The 20,993-nt window shown below is 40.0% G+C and overlaps 2 protein-coding genes across 4 annotated transcripts; one reads left to right on the forward strand and one right to left on the reverse strand.

The window, feature by feature from the left end:
• Positions 1 to 1,076: 1,076 nt before the first annotated feature.
• Positions 1,077 to 12,810, reverse strand: LOC120624930 (prolyl 3-hydroxylase sudestada1). Of its 3 annotated transcripts, none has more exons than XM_039891753.1 (8): positions 12,497 to 12,810; positions 11,722 to 11,888; positions 10,672 to 10,959; positions 10,045 to 10,251; positions 9,793 to 9,954; positions 9,431 to 9,710; positions 9,146 to 9,375; positions 1,077 to 6,265 (listed from the first exon to the last, which is right to left on the reverse strand). In XM_039891753.1, the coding sequence occupies exons 1-8, from the start codon at positions 12,717 to 12,719 to the stop codon at positions 5,984 to 5,986; spliced, it is 1,839 nt and encodes a 612-aa protein (XP_039747687.1). In that variant the 5' UTR covers positions 12,720 to 12,810; the 3' UTR covers positions 1,077 to 5,983. The 3 variants fall into 3 exon arrangements, with proteins under 3 accessions (XP_039747687.1, XP_039747686.1, XP_039747688.1); XM_039891752.1 differs by having other exon boundaries at positions 9,793 to 9,960; XM_039891754.1 differs by lacking the exon at positions 9,146 to 9,375 and having other exon boundaries at positions 9,793 to 9,960.
• A 1,676-nt stretch (positions 12,811 to 14,486) lies between these two features.
• On the forward strand, positions 14,487 to 18,941 carry LOC120625425 (tRNA:m(4)X modification enzyme TRM13 homolog). The gene is made up of 7 exons (XM_039892489.1): positions 14,487 to 14,732; positions 15,014 to 15,051; positions 15,182 to 15,372; positions 15,822 to 16,016; positions 16,939 to 17,172; positions 17,906 to 18,021; positions 18,174 to 18,941. Exons 1-7 carry the CDS (start codon positions 14,577 to 14,579, stop codon positions 18,753 to 18,755), a joined length of 1,512 nt encoding a protein of 503 aa, XP_039748423.1. The 5' UTR covers positions 14,487 to 14,576; the 3' UTR covers positions 18,756 to 18,941.
• The last annotated feature ends 2,052 nt before the right edge of the window (positions 18,942 to 20,993 follow it).

Here is a 20,993-nt window from a genome sequence, read left to right on the forward strand (position 1 = left end):
TGCCAATCCCCGTTTGTTAGGAGCTATACTATTATCAGATGGGACTCGACTATGAAACGGAAGGAAGCTTAAGGTGGGAAGCATGGTGTCAATAGGTTGTCGGCATTGGAAGAGCAATACCTAAACTTGCTAGAAGTTTATTAAGATCGCGTGGTAAATGACATTTTTAGACAGACCGGAAGTACCCTCCGGTCTGAAATTAAATAATAAATAAAATTATAATTAATAAAAAATAATAAATATATAATAATAATAATAATAATAATATAATATAATAATAAAATAATAATTTATAATAATAATAATAAATAATATAATAATATAATAATATATAATAATAATAATAATAATAATAATAATATAATATAATAATAAAATAATAATTTATAATAATAATAATAAATAATATAATAATATAATAATATATAATAATAATAATAATAATATAATAATATAATTATAATTTCGGTATAATTATTATTTATTATTATTATTATTCGGCGGTATAATTTCCTTGATCCTAACTGATTGTTAGTTCTGTTTATTACAATTTGTTTGTTTGGATACTTTATTTATTTATTTTTAAGCCTCAGAAACGAAGATCTTTCAGTCCATATTCGTTAATACAAGTGTACGCTGTGCTGATTAATTCTTGTTGTATCAAACGACTGAATAATTAAGATACTGAAGTGATACACTTAGCGGCTAATCCACTGCAGGATTAGCGCAGAGTGCCGACATTGCCGGTAAACGAAACGTAAGGACTCGGCTACACGTATACGTTTGGTCAGCGTGCTGGACTACGGCCTGAACCCTTCTCATTCTAAGAGGAATTTAGAACTATAATATTTTACGTCATCCGAACGCTCCCACCCGAAAGTTTACCATCAGTAAAAATGGTCTACAGAACTGAATCTTATGTAGGATCCATGTTTATATACCTACTCGTCTAATGGTGTTCGTATATTTTCATTTTACACAAACTAGTCGAATAGGTATCTAAATACCTTGGTTAAGCACATGGTTATTGATAACAGTAAATTAAGGTGGTTACAAAAAAACAAGGATACTTATCAATTTCTTATAATTTATTTAAGGAGTCAGTTGCAATATGTACAAAATTATAATTCACGTCGCCAGCGGGCGCACTGAGAACACAAACACAAGTGACCTCGTGACACTCACGAGCCTCGCTCGCGCGGCAGTGGCTGCTGCGGTGCGACGCCGCTCCAATGGGAGCCCGTGAGTCGCAACTTGTGACCATCGCTATTGTTGAGCTAAGACTAGTGGCAGCCAATCAGAAAGCGTCGTAGTCGTTGTAGCCGTCACTCCACAATCCAATCCAAATCCGGCCAAAACAAAAGGAAAACAGTTACAAAATTGCAGTTTGAATGCCAGGCTGCAGCCAAACTGTGACTTGGAACTCTTTTGCAGTTCCAAATACAGTCTTTTTACAACCTATAATATGCTTGTACCGCGGATGAATCTGCATGGAACGCCCTTAACTACTTCGCAAATAAAATAAAAAATGTAAGCGTATGTACAGCAAGTAACTTGTGCCATTACTAAGAGCTAGCCGAGCCACTGCCGCCCGCGCACACGGCAGCAGACTAAGAGCAGTCTTTGAGCCGCATGTTGTTATAACACGCAATTAGAAACAAACAAAAATAAATAGTAGTCAGTTAACGTGCCAAAATAAACACTAATTGTATCCAACATTGATACGCTATCTAAGGGTGCGTTTCCACTGGCGCGGAGACGAGACGTGCAATGTAATGCAATTAGACTATAGAGAGAAGTGATAAACCGTTCCACTCATCTACGATTCAGTCGAAACGTGCCCTTATACTGTATAAAATGTACTCTATTTACACAATCGAATTAATAGGATCATATTATAAGAACTTCTTTAGAGCAGATTCTTTGAAAACAACTTGGCGGAGACAATCCAGGACAGACACCAAACTTTGAGGCATATCGAGGCATACCATAAGGGACCTATCTTAGAAGGAGCCTCTTCTAAAAAGTTCTTAAAATACGAAAAACATTAGGTACGTTTTATGACACACACACTGATACGGCTCGCACAATCGGCAACTTTACTAATTCATGTATTAATAGCATACTTTTTGCTACTAAAGTAACGAACGATGCGCTTAATATTTTTGCAGCAATTTTTTACTGCAAATTCAATTACACAACAGTTCGACTCACGCGTGTTTAGTCGGTGTATGGCCGACCAGTATCTCCACTTCTACAGTCAGTCCAGTCGTCTGGGTAGTAGAATACGACCAGCGATCCCAACTGCCTCAAGAAGTTAACAATAAAATTTAAAATTTCATAACAGCTGTATGATGGCTGTACAGAGGGTACCACGATGGGTACTGCACTAATATAATAGTGTCAACTCTCACGCCAGCTGGGCCGTTTGCTGGAATGTATACAAATACATGTTCCTGTAGTGTCTGTGAGTTCTGAATACTACCTCTTAATAAGCTTTATGATTATTTGAGCAATAGCATTAACCGAACACAAATTTTGAAGTTATACTTCTTTTGGCGCGTTATGAAAATCAGATGAGATTGAATTTTTCCTAATGTAAGAGAATATGCGGTCAAATTAAATATGTTCAGCTGAGCAATGCTACCGAAGAGATCAATGTAAGACTTTTAATTTGAGTGATCGACACCACTGGTACTTCCGAGATAGGAGTTGTGTATTTGTTCGTGATCGTGTTTTGTCTAACTCAATTGAACTGAAGAATTTGAATGATTAAAAATTGCATGTCATTATCACCAAAGAAGCATTACTTCTTAAGTATGTACACACACGCGACGTTTTGTCAGTTTATCAGCAGCCTTATACCTACATGCAGAAAATTATTCAAGTAGATATTTGGAAATATTTATTACGTAGATTACCCATAAATAAGTAGAATTGGGTTCAGAAAATTGTACGTAGATCTTAAATAGGTACCGTGGGAAAAATAAAGGTGTGCAACCATCAGTTATAAATCATTATGATTAAAACTTCTATATTATATCACAGTCACTTATCGCTTAACGTGCAAAGTATAGGTATAGTTTATGTATCAGCATGTAACTCTACGTCTGTGTTATATGTTATTATGCAACGCCTAGGCCACTAAGTGTCGAAAAGTTCAAGAGTTTCATTTGGATAAATAAGAATCAATTAAAATTTATTTAATTTAAAAGGCAGGTGTGTTTGTTTGTAGTTTCTCCTCTACCCTTTGGAAAGGACGATACTTCGACAAAGAAGAATGGTTTCTATTGCTCTGTCGCTTCGTGTATCTGCTCGTCAGGCGATTAGGTGGTCCGGTAGGTACGCGTGGCTGCGCAGATACTGTTGTTAGGGATTCAACGGTAACACATTGTCCAGACGCGAACATCTCGGAGACCTAACTTCAAACCAACAATCCAATGAGATCGTGTTACCTTAAATCTTGGTAATCTATTACCTGATTGCAGGAGTAATAGTCGGGATCAACTCAATTTACGAAGTCTCCAAGGTTAGGGGGGGAAGATTCAATTTACTGAGTTGGTCTCTCACCTTTTTACTAATTAAGATCACGGTCAGAGTGACTTAACCAGGTACTACACCCTAATAGGTAATCAGTTTTATTATAAATCGATAATCCCTTTATAGTTAAACCATCCCTTTTTTTAAATGAAGGAAGCATTGTCCGTCCAAATGTGTACTGAAACATTTTTCTTCAGCGATTTTTGTGGTAGAGTTTGTGGTAAAGAGAGTTTGGGATAAAAGAGAGTTTGTGGTGAAGATAGATTGTAATAAAAATAGGTTATCTATTCGGTTTTATCCACGCTCCGCCGACACTATAGAACCAATTACGCTATGCTACAATATGACCCTAATTATTGTACAATTCATTGTTATAAAACTTATTATACAAAAATATTATTAAGTAATTTTGCATTATATTATTGTATTTCATAGTTCTCGTTTACAAATGTACAAACAGTCCTAACCACAGGATGCGAAATAAATATTGGTGCGGGTCATATTTAAGGTATCTTCAAGTTACCTTTAAGATACCTTAAATATGAGTAAGATAGATAGATTTCGACCATACGACTAAAATAGTCTTTTAATATTTAAGTGCCTTAACCATCGACGATACAATATTTGGTTGGTAGTAATTTTTAGTAATGTCATTAGTAAATCAGTAGCCTTAAGCCTTAATGCGAGATGAGTATGGCCCTGTCACCATCTGGTTGCAACTACTCATTCAGATTATTCGCGATTGCACTGCGTCCAGGCGCAATTCATACGGTTCACTCAGCAATGTTTCAAAATGAATAAACCAGTTTCATAACCGAAAGTTTACTTCTAGAATGCTTCGTGAGTCTACTTACGCCGTCTCACACGTGCGAGGCTTTTAAATTTTCATTAACGACACTCACTAAAATTTGGACACGAGCCTCCACCCCCAATGAGAAGGGTTAAAGGGAGAAGGCCTACTCAGAATATGGAGATATCTCAGGCATGCAGGCTTCCCCTCGATGCACCGTGGATTGGATTCGAATACGACCCCCGAAAGTGAAGCCGATGTTCTAACCACTAGGCTATCATCGCTTCGTTCAGACTGTTTGTTTTATAATACTGTGCACGGCTGAATAGCACTCCAACGGGGCGCGAGGCGTGGTGAGGGTGGGCACGGGAGCAGGCCAAGTTTCATTGTGGGGGCTCTCGGATTCCAGTCTGTGCCTACCATTAGTATTGATACTTAAGCAGGGATATGAGTTACCCCCGACGCAAACAGCCGGGTTGTACAAGGTCAATGGAGTTGTTAGATACGTGACAGTCAATGCCCGATGATAGAGAAAAAGTTATCAACTCTTCTTATGCAGCTCATATATTAAATAACTACCTACAATTTAATATTTTATAGGCAGCATAAAGGATGTACTAGCTCTAGATATATATTCTGTTATGGTTTTTTAAAGCTAATTATTTGAACTGATTACATCAGTTTTGTATGTATAACTGAAAATTATTGGGCTTCCTACTATACTTCATCGCTTTTGTAAGGTTTTAAATCTGAAACCGCAGCATCAACAATACTAAAATAATACTGCTTTAAGCTATAGTAAGAGGCCGGTTGTTTCACACGAGTGGGTTATACTTATATTTAATGTGTATGCAAAGGTTACTAGGAGACAAGCCGTAAACATTATCCCTTGTACTCGATTTAGAGAAGTAATTGTAAATTCCAACAACGATATTTCAGTCTTCATATTATAAAAGTAACCTAAAAACATCGACAACCCTTACTAATCGTAATGACTTGAAATCGCATTTAAACACGTGTGAGTGCTCATGAGCGTGTGTGTTCTCTTCACTCCACCACCGCCACTGCTCTTCCCGCGGGAGTCGTACTAGGCGACTAAGGGAATATAAGGGAGAGCGGGCAACAGCGTATTCTGTGCTACTACTACCATCTTTGGTCATGATGATCAGTGAAGTGTTTTTGCATACTTTTTATATATATTATTTTATATTTAGATAAAATTCTACAGTTAATACTCTAAAAAGTTGTATTGTGAAGTTCACACACACACAGGTTCACGCTCAAACAGGAACTCGTGAACCATCATGTCATTACAAATATTGGATAAAAGTAAAATTTCGTTTATTAGAAATCTTGCGGGAATCATGCGATTTTTTCGATGTAAATAGTATTTTCTAAAATCTGTCAAATTGGTCCAGTAGGTGCGGTTAATAATAGCGTTACCAACTCGTATATTATTTCTATAAATCGAGTAGAACTTTGTATAATTGGAATCTTTCCTTGACCTTCATATTGTGAGTTACTCTGTAACGCGGTGTATCGTGTTGCATCGTAATAAGAATGTTTCCTGCATTATCTCTGCCAACAGAGTGAGACGATAAAGCTTTTACCGACATGGTACCAATGTAGTGGCATCGCAAGTCCCACGGCGGTTCACTCGGTGTAGGTGCACGTGACGATGTAGAAGAGCTCCTGCGGCGTCATGGTGAGCTTGCTCAGGTACTTGGTGAAGCAGGCGGCGCCCGCGTCGCAGTACACCAGGTTGAGCGAGTTGTGCGCCGGCGGCAGCGTGACGAGCGCGGTCTCCGCCTCGGCCTCGGCCTCCTCGGGCGCCACGAACAGCGTCTGGCCGCCGCAGATGGGGTGCTCCGGCACGCCCAGGTACAGCACGGCCTCCAGGCGCGGCCGCTCGTAGTGCTCGCGCGGCGGCAGCAGCTGTCGTAGCCGACGGGCGGACATGCAAACATATAATCACATGCAAACATAAGATCACTCTCGCTGCCTATAAATTAATAAATAAATAAAGTGGTCAGCCAGAGGTTTGCGAATCGAAACCGATTAAACTAGTGTTAAATTTTGGAGTTTCTTACGATGCCACTTAAAGCTGGCATTTTATGTGGCACCGAAAGAAAAAACAACGCAAACATGCTCTCCGTTGACAAGTTCATACAAGAGACATGAAAAAACAAAATTTGAAAGGTAGCAAAATAATTGAATAACTTACTACACCTTGAGCAGTATCGCTTAACTAATAGGCCGTAGCACAACAGATGCACGCGCTAAACTTATAAAACATGTTCACGATGCCTGGGAACTTTCACAGAACGCCATGGGGGTTCTTTGTGAATGTAGAAACAAAGATAATTTTGACGACGTAAACCGTGCTTTGTCACATGTGTCAGACTGGTTTACTGTTAATAACTTACTTTTAAATGCAAAAAAAACCAAGTGTTTGGAATTTGTTTTGCCTAACGTAAAAAAAATTGATAAAAACATCATAATAAATGGAGAAACACTTAAAATAGAAAACTCCACTGTTTTTCTAGGAGTGACCTTAGATTGTAAACTACAGTGGGGTACCCATATAGAAAGCCTAGCGAGTAAACTCAGCTCAGCTGCATATGCAATCAGGAAAATTAGACAGCTTACCGATGTTGAAACAGCTAGGCTTGTTTATTTCGCATACTTTCACAGTATTATGTCCTATGGGATCTTGCTGTGGGGAAAAGCTGCAGATATTGAAAGTATATTTATACTACAGAAAAGAGCCGTACGATCAATATATAAACTTGGATCACGCGAATCGCTTCGTGAAAAATTTAAAGAAATAGGTATTCTTACAGTAGCTTCGCAATACATTTATAATAATATAGTCTTTGTGAGGCAAAATATTACTCTTTATAAATCAAAAGCTGAAATTAACAATCGACTTACCAGAAACGGTCATAAATTAGTGATATCTGCATATCGTCTGCGAAAGGTGCAGAACTCCTTTGTGGGGTTGAGTATACGCTTTTACAACATGATTCCTAAGGAAATTCTTGACCTACCAATGCATACATTTAAAAAATGTGTAAAAACGCATCTAGTACAGCGAGGTTACTATACATTTGATGAATTCCTCAATGACAAGGTAGAATGGAAGCAGCCAGCCTCGCTCTCATCTCCCGCAAGATAGCAAAATGATTGTAAATGTTGATGTTGGAAAAGAGCAACTACTGAGTTTCTTGCCGGCTCTTCTCGGTAGAATCTGCTTTCCGAACCGGTGGTAGAGTCACACAAACATGCATACTTGACGTTTCAAAAGTGCTTATATTAGGCCTACTTGAAATAAATGAATTTTGAATTTTTTTTGAATTTTGTGATCTATCTAAAGCATTCGATTGTGCTAATCATAAAACCTTGCTTCTTAAGCTAAGCCACTATGGTACAAAACATACAATTCAAAACGTTGCACTAAATTCGGTTGCCTCTCATCTCAGCAATAGAACCCAAAAGGTTGACATAAATGGTATAAATTCTCAGAGTTCAAATATCTCAATGGGTGGTCCCACAAGGCTCGATTATGGGTCCCTTTCTATTTTTAGTTTATAGAAATGATCTACCGTACTATGTCAGTGAAACATGTGACATTGTATTGTTTGCAGATGATACATCTCTAATTTTTAAGACTGACAGGAGTAATCATATCTCTGACGATGTAAACCGTTCTCTGTCGCATGTGCCGCACTGGTTTACAGGCAACATCTTACTTTTAACTGCAACAAAATCCTATGCAATTTATTTACACACAGCAAAAGTGTAACTTCTGAAAAGTAGCCTACGAGAGATTGAGGTGGATGTAGAGAATCAGAACTATGAGGATAAATGTAAGGTTTATTATTTAGTTTCACTCACTCTGTCCTATACATTTATGTTTGTTTCTTTATCTAGATATTATTCGGTTTACTTGGTAACTTAAATACGAAACAAAATGTGTAATGTAGTCTGTTTCATTCCCTCCCATACATGTGTCATCTATAAATCTGTCTCTTTCATGATCGTTCATCCTCCATAATTATTATAACACAAAGCAATACAATATAACTCCGTAGTGCAGTGCGTGCGTTGTTTTTTTTAACTTTAGTTTTTGACATATTTTTAAAATTAATTCATTAAGGAGATGAAAATAATAACACAAATAAAAATTCATCAACAATTAACACACTTATACTAAAACTTTCTAATACGAAAGCGCAAAAACATGCATTAAACACATGTGTTCTATCTCATTCTTTCGCCGGCTGAATCCTACACATTTTTGTATTTGTATCTTCTATTGTTTTTTCCGTTGCATCCGGTTTGAAATCACAACTATTCTAAAGAAGTTTCACTTCTTGTCGAATTCATCTTACCAAATGTAATGAAAATTGATAAAAATTTAATGATTAATGTTGAATCACTAAAAATAGAGACCTCTACATTTTTCTGGGCGTGACCTTGGATAATAAGTTACAATATATAAACTTAAATCGCGAATCCCTCCGTGAGAAGTTTATAGATATAGGTATATAGACATACAACTATTAGTCTATAGAAACAAAAAGTGGATATAAACCGGCGACTTATAAGAAATGGTTATAAATTCGTGTGATCTGCATATCGTCTGCTTAAGGTACATAAGTCTTTTGTAGGATTCAGGGAACTGTTTCTTACGTACTTTGTATTGAAAAGAAGGTCTCTGCTAGCTTTTACACGGAAATTGAGTTATTTAGGCCAACTTTTTATATGAATGCGGAGGGGAGCCGGAACCGAGTCCGGTTCACCGGGCGTTACCGTGAAGTCGCCGGCGCGCCAGCGCTGCAGCTCGAGGCGGCGGTAGGCCGCCAGCGGCAGGTCGGTGCAGTCGGCCAGCAGGCGCAGGAAGGCGGCGCTGCTGAGCACGCGCAGCAGGCCGCGCACGGGGTGCTCGTGCTCCGGCGCGTCCGTGCCCGCCGCCAGCCACGCGGCCGCCACGCGCTCGTAGCGCCGCTGCTGCGCCGGGCCGCAGCGCTCCCACGCCACGTCTGCGGGAGGCGAGCGTGAGCGGGCGGACGGCGCGCGGCAACGCGCGGCACTCACCCGCCAGCCGCAGCGCCGCCAGCAGCTGCGCCACGCGCGCCGGCAGCAGCACGTCGCCCAGGCTGGCCTCGCTGGCGCGCTCCATCTGCGCCTGCACCTGCGCGCGCACGCGCGGGCTGAGGTACGCGCCCGCCAGCCACTGGTTGAGCAGCACCACCTGCGCGTGCGGCGCCAGCGGCGCGGGCGGCGGCGCGGCGGCCGGCGCGGCCGGCGGCGCGGGCCCGTGGAACCAGCCGTTGATGGACAGCCGCGGCAGCTCCAGCGACAGCACCTCGCCCACCTGCGGCGCGCACCGTTAGGGGGCATTGCCAGAGCGACGGAGACGTCGCCGTGAAAGGCGGGCAGCGACACCGCGCACTCGCCTGGTGGAAGGAGCGGGGCCCCACGCCGAAGAAGGCCAGCGTGTTGTTGGCGGGGAAGGCCCGCAGCGCCACGCGCGTCGGGCAGCCCTCGTCGTCGCACTGGAACAGCTCCAACGCGCCTCCCATGTTGGGCGCCCAGCCGTCGCCCGAGGTCTCTCGCACCTGCAACTGACGGCGCCACCGTTGACCGACACCAGAACCGCGACCCCTCGGCCGGGGCCGCAGTGGCCCGCGGGGTCGGTCGGTACCCACGTCGACGTCGCCGGGCTCGTCGGCGCCGGGCGCGCCGTTGCGCAGCGCGGGCGGCGGCGCGCGCGGCGACCAGGGCGCCAGGTACAGGATGAAGGCCACGCGCCGGTCGCCCAGGCGGTCGTCGTGCACCAGCAAGTGGTCCCCGGGCCCGTACAGCGAGCACGACGCCGACACCGACGACAACTCGAGGCCCGTGACCTGCGACACCTGAAATAGTCACACCAAAATCATAAATTATTTGTATGAGTACAACTAAATACCTATTATCTAATTCAGAGTCTGCTAATCTATTTGCTTAAACCCTTCTTTGCAAGGTATGGGATTTAATGATGATATTTTTTAATTTGTATGACATGTTATATTGAGTTATATAAGTTGTTAACAATATCCTTTTAACGCTATATACAACAGATAGTTCTAGACAACTAAGTATAGACATAGACCCAGGACCAGGGGAACATTATGTTAAATCAAATGCTGGGGTGAAATATCTGTCAATTTGGTACTGACATCATTAGCACTACTGATTCAATTTTGACGCTATTTTGTAAAGTGCAAACCAGTTAGCAAGCTTGTTTTGAATATCAAATAAAGAATTTTTAAAGATAATAAAAAATTTCAACTCACCAAACTCATCACTTCAGTCTTCAATAATTCGTAAATTCCTCTTATACTACGCTGCCATGTCAAATTAGCTAAATCTGTGGTCTGATGAAACTCATACAGGTCCATCTTCTTCCGTGACCAATCCAAGGTGTTCATGTCATCTACTATGTTGTTAATGATCTCAGAGTTCTCCAGCAAGTCATGCAGTCGACATAGACGGAAGGGCTTGCACGTCAAGGTAACTTCGGCACTTGAGTGGTCTTTATTCTCTTCCCAATATGTTTTTACTTTGTCTATCACTTCTTGTGACTGTAAGTAATGTTGCACAATTAAAAATGAAAAAGGGCTGCTCTCTTACAGGAAAAAGGGATATTGCTTATACCTCGTAATAATTTCAATCTTTATGTGTTATTATCAGCCTACTAACATACCACTGTTGGTCACAGACTTATTATACACTACTCTGCTGCAATACAAGTTAATGTTTAATATACATACTAGTGGTAATAGCTGCCTTAACATGCTCCCTAAGCGTTAAGGATGAACGCTCCTGACTGGCAGTAAGTATTATATAAATATTAAATTACTTAAATAAACATATATAATTTATATACAAATAAGTAGCTACCTATAAATATAATATATAAAAATATATTTAATCAAAAATAATATAATAAATTAAACATGAAACAAATTAAATAATTATCCTCTAGCATAAATAATAAAAATGAAAAAAAGAGAAGGGAGCAGTGAACTATGACAGGTGATCAGATGATGATGGTGACAAAAAGTGATCTTTTACAAGTTTTTTAAACATTTTTATTGATTTTGCCTGAACAGTAAAGGACTTGTGGAAGAAAGAAGAAGTATGAAAAGGCACCCATAGGATCAGTTACTTCACAACATAGTGGATAGATGAAATCTGTAGCTATAGCTATTGAGATAATCTGCAAGGATGTTACATCATTAATCTAAACCAGTTTATTTTGATTTAATCCATTTTATCAGTATCCACATTCAGATCTGAAATTCTATGTCATCAATTCTATAGCATCACTGAAAGTTACATACCTTTAAATTAGAATTTAACTTTGGATTGTCCATCCTGTTTGCCCTTGGGTTAAGCTGTGCTCTCACAGCTTTGCCTGTTATTTTATCTTCAATTACTATAGAATCATCCTCCCACGAGGATTCAGAATCGGAACTGTAGTCTGATGAGCATGATGTGGACGAATACTCTATATAAACACACAAAAATACATTAAAACTGCTTCATAAACAACATCATTTTCTAAAAACATCCCTACTGACTTTTACTAAAGAAGAAACTATGGGCAGAGTGCTGCATAACAACATGGGCACGTCTACATGGGTAGGGACTTGCATAGCAAGACTTGCTATAGATTTGTCCTAAACTGGACCCACTCCCTTCACGGCTAGTCTTAGTGTATCCATTTAAATTGATAAAAAAAAAATTGACAGGCACTTGCAATGGTTAATATGTACACTTTGTACTGCACTCAATATAAATAACTTATTGATGAGTCGATAGTTCTGTCTTTTACCTCCAAAGATCTTCATTACATCTTAATTTAATGATTACCTGGCCCACTTTTAAATTAATTGGGTTAAAATTCAGATCAGGTATGACACATAGCCAAATAACGTAGGTACTGGATGAATAGATAAATTGATTAAGAAAGCCAAAAAAAACAATAAGGTAATTCATGTGTGTAATTGTTTTGATGCGGTCAAAAATTCAAATACGCCGTATTCCCGCGCAAAACAATCGTATGTTACTTTAACAACACAAAACATAGCCATTAGCTAACGCCGCCGCACTGACCTCTTCGGATTCGTTTGACTTCGTCCGCAGAGGCCTGGTAGGAGTTGACGGCGCACACGTCCGAGTCGTCGCTGTCCGTGTCGGATATTTCGATCACCGTACTGGGTATTTGCCGCTTGGCGGGCGGTCGTCGCTCAGCAGCGGTCGCGTCGCCGATGTTGCCCGCAGCATTCCCAGCGTGGCTCGAAGACGGCTCCTCAGTTTCTTTGGTCGGTGAACTCATTTTATATCACAAACACTACATAATCTACTAAAAAAACAATAGGAAACCAAAACTCAACCTAAATGATGCGACGCCTAACCTCTAAATTTTGTTGACGTTTGACGTTTTTACACAATATTGCCAGTTTAATAACACTAAAAACAAACGAAAATAAAATAATTCCTTGTTCGTAGTATTAAATAATCATGTTTTTCAAAATACTACGAAAGAAGGCGTAGACCTTTGACATAAGAATCAGCTCAATCGGCTCAAATTGATCTAGATAATATCTTTGTACAAAACCACATATGAAACAACCTATTATGTTTTGCGACCATTAGTGACTTATACACAAAAAGAGACTCTAATTTGAAATGTTTGGTTGCTTACCACTACTTACTAAGGACCACACAAGAAGGCTCACAGTTACTCAGTAAGCGGTGATAAAATTATTTATTGGAATAAGAATTAATACTGCGATACAAACGTAATCCACTTTTCTTTATACCGGCGATTTAATAAAATTTTAGAACATAAAAGCTGCTATTCAGAGTTAACTTTTATAGTTACATATTTTCCTTCGCGAACGTAGTACATACTTATGTTTCATCAATAATTATCATGCCAAGTAATGCACTTTATAGGCAAAATTTTGCTACTTTTGGTTACATAATTGCAATTTCCTTAAGGATCGCCAATTTTTAGAGTCTATGTTACTTCGTAGTTTAGCTTTCTTTTGACAAAGAAATAGTTTAAATCAGTCCAGTACTTTCAGTACATAGAAACATAAAAATCTTTCCTCATTATAATATTAGTATAGACTAGTAACGTCCGTATTTTGTAAATACTATTATTATTATATTATGAAAATACGGCTTTATTTGCTTAATGATATACTATTACTTATCTATGTAATTGAGGACTATGTAAGTTTATAATTGCATAAATATAAATCATAAATATCTATTATGGTATATATAAATTTATATTGGTATTTTTGTAATTAATATGTAAATGTAATATGTATGTTCATGTAAGTTTATTTTATTTTTTGTAACTTCTTTTATCGGCTTCATACGCTCAGGTTGCCTTTAAAAGATCACTATTAGTGATAAGGCCGCCTTTGCACCCTAGCACTAAGTACTATTACTGTTTTCCTTGTGTTTTTCCTACTGTGTTGTGTTGCAATAAAGTTTTTCTATTCTATTCTATTCTACTATAAAAATTAAGCATAATTTTCTTAATATATCATGGATTTTCGCAAAGTAACGCCTGCTTCTATCCAATATAATTATATTTATTTATAATAGAATTTTTGATGATCCAAAATTTACAATGACTTAATGTAAGACTTATATTTGATTATATTATAAAGGATGAGCCTGTTTTAAAAGTCTAAAGTGGAATTCTTTATTTATAATCTACAACATAAAGTGATTACACGGACTTTAATAAAATTTGGTACAAAGATCTGCATTGGAGCAACGCAGTTTTAAGGAGTTTATGCTCAAAATCCTCCTCCTATCTAAGAGGAGGAGGATTCTTAGCAATGGAACGCACAGACAATGATGTCTGTGCGTTCCATTGCATCATGGCTGATCATGATAATGATGAGGTACCACAACATAGACTGGATTCTTATATTCTGCCAAAACTACTACTAATTTTTCTAACTTACCTACCCTATACATATTAAAAGCTCCGTGTCTAAGCACCATTAAAGGTAATTGTCACTTTCTGATTGTGACAACTGGAAATTGACATCAAAATGATTGTTGTACTTGTAAACGTTTCATTGTAGGTAGCGAAGATTGCAGAAAATAAATTGTAAACAAAATAACTTTTTCAAAAAAACTTGCTTTAAAATACAATAATAATATGAATGAGTCGTGTAAAACGGTAAAGAATAATTACATCAGTCCACAATGCCAGCATTTCGTGATAAGAAAGAAGCGTCTTTGTCGTATGACCGTAAAACCAGGGAAAAGTTATTGTGGAGAGCATGAACCTTTACCGAAAACTGACGATGGGCAGGTAACACATAATCTAAATATGTTTCAATCTTTATCGTTAACCCAGGAGCAGCTGAAACCGATCTATGAATGTAATGTGGTCTTTCAATCCTATTTTTATTCAGTTTAAGATCTCCGAAAAATTTGTAATTATCAATAAGAACGAGAGATGGAGAGAAATGGAAATATAATTAACTTGGAAACTAAAGTATTTAATGTATCCTTAAAATAGATTATTTAAGTTATAGGCTAGAAATTGTTTTGCATACTTTATTTAACAATATGATGTTCTTGAATGTACAGGATGATACACGGATACCCTGCCCTAATGACCCAAAACAGTAAGTACTAAGTTATATGTTGATAGAAATGTAATAACCAGCCAATTCTTTGAGTAGTGACTTTATATCCTGCATGTTATTTAGGAATGTTAGTCTTTAAGGCAGATGCTGATGGATTGTGTACTTCCAGTACCTGCTACGCTAGCAAGTTGGAGAAGCACCTCAGCATTTGCAATGCTCGACAACAAGAGCAACCTGACTACATTGTACACAATATCAATGCTCCTGCAGAGACCGGAGAGTGTCCTCGCTTGCCGCTTGCTAAATTGCCACCGGAGAAGATATTGCAAGTTATTGACAAAATAAATGTGCTTTATGATAGTAAGTAGATAATCATTTTACAAGTTTAACATCATTTCTTCAGTTTAAAGAACAGACAGTCATTGGCTTTTGCTTTTATTTTATTAATTAAACCATCTTCTCCCTATTGTACAGTGTAAATATTATTATTAAATTATGTGAAATCACCTACGTAGACTTAAAAATCGATACACATACTTTATTTATAAACATATCCTTGGACAACAATCTGGTATGCACACTGCCACTGGTGCTATTAAACTGGCAAACTAAACTGGCTGCTACATGCTAGTTAGGCAAAATATTTATTCAGTAGTAATATTTAAATGTTAATCTGTGCACTAAATATGAATAAAGAGTAACAATTAAATTGGAACAGATGCCATCAGAATGAAATATTTCCAGTTCAAGTCAAATAGGTGTAGCCCGCAATCCACAAACACTAAGGATTGCGCATGTGTTCCTTGCAGAATACTTGAAAGACGAGATAACTGCACTGCCTGAGCAACCAATCCACAGTGCGGTGCTGCCGGAGTTCAGTGAGGCGGGGCGCACGGAAAGCTCGCGCCGTCATCTGCGCCAGGCCTCCAGTCTGATGCGGCTGGTGGAGGAGGAGCAGCTCGTGGCCGACCGCACCGCCTACGTGGAGCTGGGCGCCGGGAAAGGTGCGAGTCCACCCACAGCGTTGCAGTAGCTCAGCGAGGCCATAAAGCTTTTGGCAAATTATACTGATCCCATTCAACCCTGTTAATTTTTTTTTTTTTTCAAAGTCAAAAATATCTTTATTCAAGTAGGCCCACAGGTGGCACTTTTGATGCGTACATAAGAACCACACGGTAGTGAGATGATGGCGATAACCACATTCGTAAACTTAAAACTAAAGCTACGAGGGTTCCAAACGCGTCCTGGTCTAAGAAGAAGCCCACAACAAACTTAGCCGGGTGTTTTTTTTTTTTTTGTTATCACCATCTCACAATGTCATTTTAAATTATTAGAAGAGCAACCTGGTTAGAGCAATAATTTACACCCAAGCTTTTTTATCGTTTACGTAGTCCTAGTAGTAGTTTAATGTTGGGGTTGTCACAGCATATTGTAATGAGAACTTTGTAAAGTTATTTCACTACCACTTTGATCTCCGAAGAAACCATACAATGATCATTATTTGTCTCTATCAGCCGAACATCGCTGAAGCGGATCATTTTAAGTGTAATTTTAATTATCTATGTATTTCATATAAATTGAGGTAGTTATTTGTTATCTATTTATATAGGTATTTATGTTATATATATTATAGTTATATTTATATATATATTATTTATATATTTGTATAATTTTAAATATTATTTATTGCACCACCTACCTCTTTTCTATGTTTTTTCCTTTTACGCCATCGGTTGGCTGGAAGAAATCGCTATGTAGCGATAAGGCCACCAAATTGTACTCTCTTGGTATGTATTTATATCTCTGTAACTACTTTTTTTCTTTGGTGTACAATAAAAGTGTATTCAATGATCTGAATTAATGATAGCGTGACCCCTTCCCAATCATTTAGAAAAGTGCACCCAACAATAGACATTGCGCCGGCAGGCCAGCTGTCGTTCCTCGCGTGGCGCGCGTGGGGCCGCGGCGCCGACAGCCACGTGCTGCTGGTGGACCGCGCCTCGCTGCGCCACAAGCGCGACAACAAGCTGCGCGACGAGCGCGCGCACGTCACGCGCCTGCGCGCCGACCTCGCGCACCTGTGTCTGGAGCGCGTGCCCGCCGTGCGCGCCTGCGACGCCGTCGTGGGCTTCGCGAAGCACCTGTGCGGGGCGGCGACAGGTGAACAAGGACGCTTTTTCACTTACACCACGATTCAAGTCTATCTCGTGCATCGTACTTGTCTCTAATATTCTTTATTATACAGACTTACTGTATACGTTTGCCCGGTCGTGGGCCGGTGATGGTTGATAATTATAATTGACTAAAAGATATATTTGCAATATCAGAGGAATGTATTATTCTACAAGTCACCTAAACAAACTGATTATCGCATGTGCCGTGCAGTAGGACAAGGAATGGGTTCAGTGTTCCCCTCTGCCTGCAAGATTCTGCGTAGGTCGTCTCGGCTTCGTTTCACGCTGCTAAATATGAGCATACGAAGAAGCTGCCTCGTTCTATACTCACGGCCGGTTGTGACAAACTCAAAGCGGAGTGTCAAAGAATTCATTATAAATTCTCTATTTCCTAAAAATGGCATAAAAATCGGATCTAGGTAACCACTAGATTCTATTAACACATCACCTCATCACTCAATACTTCATAGCATATTCGACTTCACTACTTCAGGCAATCTTCGGTTAATCGCATAGTAGATTAACTATGTATCACTCCTTCCTTTTTATAGAGCAAAAGAAGTATTTTATGGAACCTTTATCTAATAATGGCAGTTTCGAGCTCCACCACACGCTGATCAGATTTGATTCATAATAAAATGATGAGGTCCGATCGTCTCCTACTAGTATGTACGTTCGGATGGTTGTTGGTTTGGCATCATGGCTACATGTTCCCGCAGACCTGGCGCTGCGCTGCCTGAGCGCGCCGGGCGCCACGCGCGTGCGCGGCGCCGTGCTGGCCACGTGCTGCCACCACCGCTGCGCGCGCGCCGCCTACCCCGCCGCGCCGCTGCAGGTACCCGCCGGTGTCAGACATCAGTCCCGCCGCCCTCCCGGGTTAACATCTGCAGGCGTTAGATACTTCGCCGACAATTAATAAATCTCAAAATAAAAAAACTTTTCGAAAAACTTAAAACCTCTTATTAATAGGTTTTTGAATTATTTCAGAAACTAGGCATAGATGCAGAGGAATTCAACATTCTGCTGGGCATCGTCTCCTGGGCGACCTGCGGCGACGGCCGGAGCCGCGACCTACGAAATCAACACAAACGGGCAAACTCACCGGATACTGCCGACGCAGACGATATTGAAAGTCTCGGTATCAGCGAAACGCACGAAGTCGACGATCCCAACGCGGGCACTACGACGTCGCATATCGACGATGACCTCCATCGACGTAATATGGAATTCAATGAACTAAATGAAACCGACAGCGTCAGTCGAAGCAATGCACGAGACGATGGCAGCACCAATGAAATGAACGAGGACTCTGCAGCAGCCGCGCGGCCGAGCGGGGCGCGGCGCGCGGCGGCGGGGCGGCGCGCCAAGGCGCTGCTGGACTGGGGCCGCGTGCTGTTCCTGCGCGAGCGCGGCTTCCGCGCGCGCCTCGTGCGCTACGTGCCGCCCGCCGTGTCGCCGGAGAACTTGTGCATCGTGGCCAGCAGGCGCGCCGCGAGCGGGGCCGGCGCCACCGGAGCCCCGGCCCTGGCGAGCCCTGGCCTAGCGGTGCACGAGCCGTCTGTGGGTTGACAGATCCGCTCACCAGAAGAATAACTACCTATCATTAATTATACTTAAGATTATAGTTATTCGCGTAGTTTACGTTCACTGATGACAGACGTCGTGATCGTCCTATGGTATCGCGCTATTGTGCGATATATATCTTAATATATATAAATCTCCTGTCACGATGTTTGTCCGCGATGGACTCTTAAACTTCTTAACCGATTTTAAATAAAATTGGCACTCCGTAAGCAGTCTGGTCCGACTTAAGAGATAGGGTAGCTTAGATCTTTAATTATAGTCGCAATTTTATTTTATTGCAAATTTTTTGTCTATAATTAATTGACAGTCACATGTTATATATATCTACTACTATACTCATTTAAGGCTTAGCGATACTGAATACTTTAAAAACAAAATCAAACGCAGACGAAGTCGCGGGCAACAGCTAGTATATTATATATTCCTAAGTACCGATGTTGTTTTGTGTAATGTCATTTCAAAATACAGATGTTTTACTTGTATGTAATTAAAATATATGTACCTAGTATTGTTATACGTACAGTAGTGACATTTGACCGTTTTCAGTGTTCGGTATTTTTCGGTTGCTGGACATGTCACATGAGTCAGTGATTTTCGAGTCTGTTACAATTTTTGAACATTGGCAACAGTTAAAATGAAGACATTATTACTGAATACACAATTTTCACGGGTAACTATCGTGCAGTTTCAGTTACATCGTGTATCCTCTTAATTTTACGGTAGTGATTAGGTAGGTAGCCAACGTATCTTTTAATATATATCATATTAGTTTTTTTCTACACTGGGCGCAGCGGTGATCGCTGTGGTTCTAACCCCTGAACTCCTGGAAGGGTTCGATACCGACGGGAAATGTGGGAATTTTTTATATCTATATTTTCTCTGGTCCGGCTTCGCTCGTGGCTAGGCAACCCACAGAAAAGACGTGCCGGTGAGCGATTTAGCGTTCGGGTACGGCGTCGCGTAGAAACCTATCAGGGATATGCGTTTAACATAACTGCTATATACCTATCAGGTTACCACATTACCACCTTAAGACTGCATCTCACTTACCAAATACCAGCAGGTCTGATTGCAATCCTTGATTGCTGAATCGTAATGGAACAAAACCTTAAATTACTGCGTTTACCTCGACGAGTAATATCTGTTATACAGCGCGGAAGGCAACCGCTTTGACTGAACATTTTTTCCATTCAATTAGAAAATGGACTGACTGTTGACCATCGCGACGACAGAAAACGTACAAACGAAACATTCAGCGCGAGTTTTAAATAAAACAACGAGAGCAAAATATAGTTTTGTATATTTTTATCAATAATAATCGTTATCTAAAAGTCTATAATAATTATTTCTTTACAATCGGTTCTTAGTTAACTGCTAAACAAATGCCGGAATATCCATATCTTACATACAAGCGACGGCCCGGCGCGCACGAGCTCGTCTTTATAAAATTGATATGAAAGCTTTATTTTAGGTTTGCATTGGGTTCAGGCGTTACAATATAATATTTCTGAATAAGACCGCATCATGCATCGCCATTTTTGGATGGTGAGGACTGATTACCAACCGTCAGAAAAGTTACATTTAAAGAATAAAGGGGCTGGTCGTCTTCATACTGGTTAGAAGAGTTACACAATGAGGATGTCTGTTTTGTTGTTGGACTAAGGTCTTCACCTCTTCTCATTGTGGGAGCAGATGCGTGCCTTGAAGTGGGCCGGTAATGGTTTGATAGGATGACTTCTGTTCACCGTCCCCACATCAGTATCAGCCACGGCCAGTTTTGCAATGAGATGTTGAATCTCATTGCAAAAATCTCGTTTTTACACTATATATTATTATTTCGATGATAAGATATAGAAATATTATAGAACTAATTAATTATGTTATTGGAATTTGGTAAACTTATTCACCCTCATGAAAATAAAACGATTTTAATTATACAACTGCGACTGCATTGCGTCCCTTTCGATAAAAGAGGATGTAATAGCGGAGTTAAAAAGTGAGTGCCAAAAGTCTAAACCCAAAAGCGTTTGCTATAGGTCTCGTAATGTAATTGAATTTCAATTTTAGGTCTGATATTCGAATAGGCATGATGACTAACAAAGAATTACTTAAATATTGTATTCATCTAATAAGATATGATGCATGAATCTTGCCAAACGTGTTTTTATATAGGTTCTCAGTGAGATTGTTTTGTATATAGTAGATATTCCGAACATCTTAAGC

The sequence above is a fragment of the Pararge aegeria genome, chromosome 7 (assembly GCF_905163445.1).
Source record: "Pararge aegeria chromosome 7, ilParAegt1.1, whole genome shotgun sequence".
NCBI lineage: Eukaryota > Metazoa > Arthropoda > Insecta > Lepidoptera > Nymphalidae > Pararge > Pararge aegeria.

Bases quoted from the DNA above. Each gene is read 5' to 3' on its own strand.
- LOC120624930 (XM_039891752.1), bottom strand. From the start codon at position 12,719: ATGAGTTCACCGACCAAAGAAACTGAGGAGCCGTCTTCGAGCCACGCT. The intron at 10,960-11,721 runs GTATGTAACTTT...CATTACTTACAG, and splicing joins AGTTAAATTCTAATTTAAAG to TCACAAGAAGTGATAGACAA. The intron at 6,266-9,145 runs GTAACGCCCGGT...CGGCTACGACAG, and splicing joins GGCGCGCCGGCGACTTCACG to CTGCTGCCGCCGCGCGAGCA.
- LOC120625425 (XM_039892489.1), top strand. From the start codon at position 14,577: ATGAATGAGTCGTGTAAAACGGTAAAGAATAATTACATCAGTCCACAA. The intron at 17,173-17,905 runs GTGAACAAGGAC...ATGTTCCCGCAG, and splicing joins CCTGTGCGGGGCGGCGACAG to ACCTGGCGCTGCGCTGCCTG. The intron at 18,022-18,173 runs GTACCCGCCGGT...GAATTATTTCAG, and splicing joins ACCCCGCCGCGCCGCTGCAG to AAACTAGGCATAGATGCAGA.